The sequence below is a fragment of the Cicer arietinum genome, chromosome 5, assembly GCF_000331145.2.
Source record: "Cicer arietinum cultivar CDC Frontier isolate Library 1 chromosome 5, Cicar.CDCFrontier_v2.0, whole genome shotgun sequence".
In the NCBI taxonomy this organism is placed as follows: Eukaryota; Viridiplantae; Streptophyta; class Magnoliopsida; order Fabales; family Fabaceae; genus Cicer; species Cicer arietinum.
Genome location: NC_021164.2, coordinates 38,553,418 through 38,558,781, shown reverse-complemented (window position 1 = coordinate 38,558,781; position 5,364 = coordinate 38,553,418). Strand labels below are relative to the sequence as shown.

At 26.3% G+C, this 5,364-nt stretch overlaps 1 protein-coding gene across 1 annotated transcript; it reads left to right on the top strand.

Moving 5' to 3' along the window:
- The first annotated feature begins 4,003 nt into the window (after window positions 1-4,003).
- On the top strand, window positions 4,004-4,958 carry LOC101497050 (putative bark agglutinin LECRPA3). Its single transcript, XM_004514773.4, has one exon. It carries the CDS (start codon window positions 4,059-4,061, stop codon window positions 4,827-4,829), a length of 771 nt encoding a protein of 256 aa, XP_004514830.1. The 5' UTR covers window positions 4,004-4,058; the 3' UTR covers window positions 4,830-4,958.
- The last annotated feature ends 406 nt before the right edge of the window (window positions 4,959-5,364 follow it).

The window sequence follows — 5,364 nt, the reverse complement described above, 5'->3', positions numbered from 1 at the left end:
AGCGGTGGTGGAAGAATAACAAAGAGTTTTTCTTACGACGATGGAAGGATGGAGGAGGAGAACAATTTCTTTAGATGGTGGAAGGCTTTTGTTTGAGGAAGAGAATGACTTCTTAACTTCTAAGTTCATAATGATTTTAATTTTAATTAAATTTATAAAAAAACAACTTTATATTAAATTTAAAGAAATTAATTTAAAAAAAAAACATAAATATACCATACAAATAATTTGATCAACTTAATATAATATATATATTTCTCTTTTTAAAGAATATAATAGAAATTGTCTTGTAGAATATTTAAATTTTCTCTAATACATAACTCAATGCTAATGTTCTTTTGAAAGTGTAGTCATTACAATGAAAAACGGTTGGCTAAACAATAAGCAACTGTTTAGAAACTGTTCTCGTAAAAAAAGCATAAGCTTTTTTGGCATATATAAGACAAAATTTTACACGTTGTCAAAGACCGAAAAATGCTCAAGTATTTGTGTATTTTATTTATTTAAGTTGCAACTAACAAGAAATCCTTTTACGGGTGACAAGTTGTATTTTTATATGTATTTTGTTTAACTTTTAAACAAAAAATTATTTTATTTATTAATAATAAATATTTATTTAATATTTTTTATATTTATTAATGTAAAATAATTATTCCATTCTTTTTTAATATTTATTAATATCATCACTTGTTTTTCTTATGTATTAGTGATAAATATTTGTTCTTTAATTTTATATTTATAAAGAAAAAATATTTATTTAATATTTTACTTATATTTATAAATGAAAAAAATATGTTCCATTTTCTTAATATTTATCAATGATAAATAAATGTCACTTGTTTTTTTTATGTATTAACGGAAAATACTTATACTGTAATTTTTATATTTATTACTTGTCTCGCGTAATTTTAAATATTTATCATTGATAAATATTTTTTAATGTTTGTTAATAGTGTTTGAAATTAGAAGAAACAGGAAAGAAAAAACAATGACCAATTACGCCACTTTTTATATTTATCACTTATGTAATTTTCTTAAAAGTATTTTTTTTTTTATATTTACTATTAATAAATATTTGTCTCATGTATTTTAATAGTGTTTGAAATGGAAGAAAACAAATATAAAATAAAATACCAACAAAAATTTATCTCTTCATTTTTTTATATGTATCAGTTACATAGTTTTATTAAAATTACAGTTTTTTTAAGTAGTTATATTGTTTATTAATACTTTTATTTTAGAGATCAATTATATAAATGAAAATTATGTTTTGGATGCACTTTTTTATTGCAGTTTTATGTGCAATTTTTTGTATAGTTTTTTTATCAACAAGAATTTTTTGTGGAGTTTTTTTTTTCTTTGCAGTTTTTTACATTTTGTTGTGTGCAATTTTATTTATTTATTTTTTGCCGGTTTTGGTGTATGGTTTTTTTTTTTTTTTTGTAGTTTTTTATTTGAATTAAATAATCAAAAAATATTATCATTTAATCCTTAAATAAAATAAAAAGATCGAATTTTGAATGGACAAGATTGTAGATGTATCTCATTCACTACTTAGTTTTAATCTTTTAAATATGAGAGCTTATATAATACATTTATATATTGAAGAATCTTAGTATATTTGTTTTATAACTAAATAAATCAACTACAATATTTTATGAATCTAAGAGTTATTTGTTAACTTTTATATTTTAATAAAAATAATTTAAAACAAAAACAATATTTTTCTTTTTATAAGTATTATATTAAATATTTATATTTTATTATAAAAATATTTAATATTTACTATTTACTATTATGCGTAGTAAAAATCAAAAAATAAAATAAGATTTTATTTTAATATATTTTGTATAAATAATATTTAATTATTATAATTAATTAAACATAGAAAACAATTTGTTTTTAAAAAACCATTATTTCTTTGACGTGATCAATAACTCAGTGAGTAGTAGTGGCTTGTCAAAATGTAGTTATTTTTATTTATTTCTCACTAGAACAAAAAAAATTATGAGCTGTACATGTCATCATATCATTTTATTGGATGTGAGTAAAAGTTATTTGTTGTGCTTATGACATTCTCTGTTTGTGATAAGAAAACTTTCTCCATGTAATGCTATATGTACGAATTGCATATATGTATATTATTATATTATATATTAATATTTAAACTCAGTTGCCAATTACAACTGAAATAACAGGCCAGAATAAAATGTCATGACGAGGTTGAAGAAAATTAGGTAAAAATTGGACCGAGGTGCGGAAGTCACATACATCTGAATTCTGACGTACCACCATTCTGCCTGAATGGCTCCTCCTTCCCCTTGCTGCATGGCTTGCCAAATGACTTCATTTTAATTCGAAACAAATTAATTTATGACGAACCTCCGTTATCATTAAGTTTTGTTGGGTTTTTAATACCTGATCAATAGTTTAAATTCACGTCATTTTTTATATTTAATTAATTTTAATTTAAAATTTTGGATTATTTTTTACGTTATAGTATCAATTAGTGATGATAATTAAATTTATATTCATTAAGTATCTCCAAAAAATATTCACAACAAATATAGTAAAAACTCGCATTATAAATTATATATACATATTTAAGTACCGATAACTACTCGCAAAAGTAAGATGGGTTTATGGATTTGAAAACAGGTACTTTAGTAATGGTTTATAGATTGAGAAACAGGTACTTTAATGATTACCTCACGCCACTAAGATTGTTCATGGACACTATCTACATAGAATTTTGATTGTTTTAAGTAAATAAAAAATTTGGAAAGAAAATTCCAATATTTATTGAAAATTTTTTCTCAAAAACAAAAAACAATTGAGATCTTTTTATAAAATATTTGTTTTGAAAAAATTCAATTTGTTTTTTCAAAAAATATTTCTCAAAAAAATTGAGATTCTTTTCTATCAAAAATTGTCTGAAAAAAAATTTCAACTTACATCTTTTTTGAAATTTAAAAAAAAAAAGTTAATTTGTTGACAAAAGTAAAAGAAATTGCTTATTATATATATATATATATATATATATATATATATATATATATATATATATATATATATCCAAATTAACAACCGATTAAGAAAATAAATAACTTTATCCAAAAGTATATGAATTGGTTAAAACTATATAGTCTAAATATTCGGTTTTTAAAAACTGGTTATAAATGGATGTAGTTTGAGTTGGAAAACTGGTTATTTTGTGCAATCCTACGCGCCCTACCCTCATAGGATATATAGTATTTTATTTATATTGTTATTCAAATAAATTTGTATTTAGTTTTCTTTCTATTAATATCACTAAATCAAATAAATATCTACATTATTTAATTTATATTTTAGTTTATTATTTTGATGTTTTAATGTTAAATAATATAAATATTTATTTATTTTTTGAAAAATTACTTAAGGAAGTCGTCTTTGCAAACTCGAGTTTCTTTAAAAAAGTCGTCATTTGTAAAGGGGACTTGGACGACTTGTAAATGAGTGTAAAAATGAAATATTTTGATATATAATTTTGAAAAGGAGTATTTTGATAAATTTTATTGAAAAATAGGTTATTTAAAAAATAAAAAAAAAACCTTTTATAATGTATCAATTAGTCGTGAGTATATCTAAGAACTATCCTTAATTCTTAGACTGTATTCATGGGTACTTATGTTTGTGACCTGTTTAATTAATTAATAAGCTAGCCAACTTGTGAGATTCTCGAATGAGTCTATGTCATGTACGTGTGCGTCCAAAAGTACATATATGTAAGTAGTTCTACACTATCATGTATGTAGCTATCTATATATGGTTGGAATATGAACAACAGGCGTTCTCGTGTTCTCTGCTCGGCAAAGTGGGCGGCCAGACCACTCAGTTGGTGCTGGTGACGTCGTGAATTAATAAGTTTATTTTGCACCACTTCGGTATTCACGAAATCAAACGAGAATTAAGCAATGTGCAGCACCAACTAACCAAAAATAATGTGTATAAATATGTGTTATCAACCTGCAAATATTCATTCACAACTCATCAAAACTTCATTGAGTATTACTATCATGGCTTCAACTCAGAAATTTTCAATTTCTATCCTTTCGGTTTCGGTCATTTTCTTTGTTCTCGCAATTGCTGAAGTGAACTCCCAAAAAACAGTTTCCTTCGACTTCCCAAAATTCACCTCTGATCAATCTGGTATAACCATCCAAGGTAATGCCGAGATTTTTCCCAATGGAATTTTGGCACTCACCAACCCGGCTGACCCTAAATGGACAACGGGGCGGGTACTGTATGCAACACCTGTACCCATTTGGGATAGTACTAGTGGACATGTTGCTAGCTTTGTCGCTTCCTTCTCCTTCAGCGTTGAGGACTTTAGAGGTTATAAGCCAGCCGATGGAATTATCTTCTTTCTTGCACCATCAGACACTGTCATTCCTAGCAACTCTGCTGGGGGACAACTCGGAGTAGTCGATGCGAACAATGCTTTCAATCGATTTGTTGGTGTAGAGTTTGACAATTTTGTCAATCAATGGGATCCAAATTATGCACATATCGGAATTGATGTCAACTCTTTAATTTCCACAAAGACAACGACATGGAATAGGGTAAGTGGCTCCTTAGTCAAAGTAAATATAATCTATGACTCTCTCTCTAACACGTTGAGTGTTGCTGCCACTAATGACAATGGTCAAATTTCTACAATTGCTCAAGTCGTTGATTTGAAAGCCATGCTCCCAGAGAATGTTAAAGTTGGTATATCTGCTACCACAGCTGACGGTCGTCAAATGCAACACATCCATTCATGGTCTTTCACTTCAACCTTGGCATGATTTGGTGTGGTAGATATGCATGCATGGACGATATGATAATAAATAGTATGGCTAATCAAAGACCATGCTTGAACCATGTATATGTTTGGGTTTACCTCTAAATAAATACCATGCTTTGTGTTAATGTCACCTAAATATGTTAAATTATTAAACTCATGTAGTTGTGTGTGTGTGTGTGAACTCTATATTTCTATTTTTCATGCAATTGTTTGAAGGTGAAAAAAACAAAAGAAAAAGGTGTTTGAATTGTGTTTTTTATTTTAAAATTTTTTTCGTGAAAATGAATTTTGGTTAGACACTTAAAACAAGAGTAAAGAGATAAAGAAGATCGAAATCACAAAAACCGATTTATCTTAGTTCGCCATTCACTCGATAGCTACATCCAATCCCTTCACTTTGAAGGATTTAATCCACTAAATCAAACTGATTATCACAATGACAAGAACATCTACTTGTCTTCTGATAGTGTTCTAATCTTCATGGACTTCTAGCTTTGTATATTTAATCTTTTGAGGTTACAACCACTACTGGATCA

Coding starts and splice junctions, on each gene's coding strand:
- LOC101497050 (XM_004514773.4), top strand. CDS start 4,059: ATGGCTTCAACTCAGAAATTTTCAATTTCTATCCTTTCGGTTTCGGTC.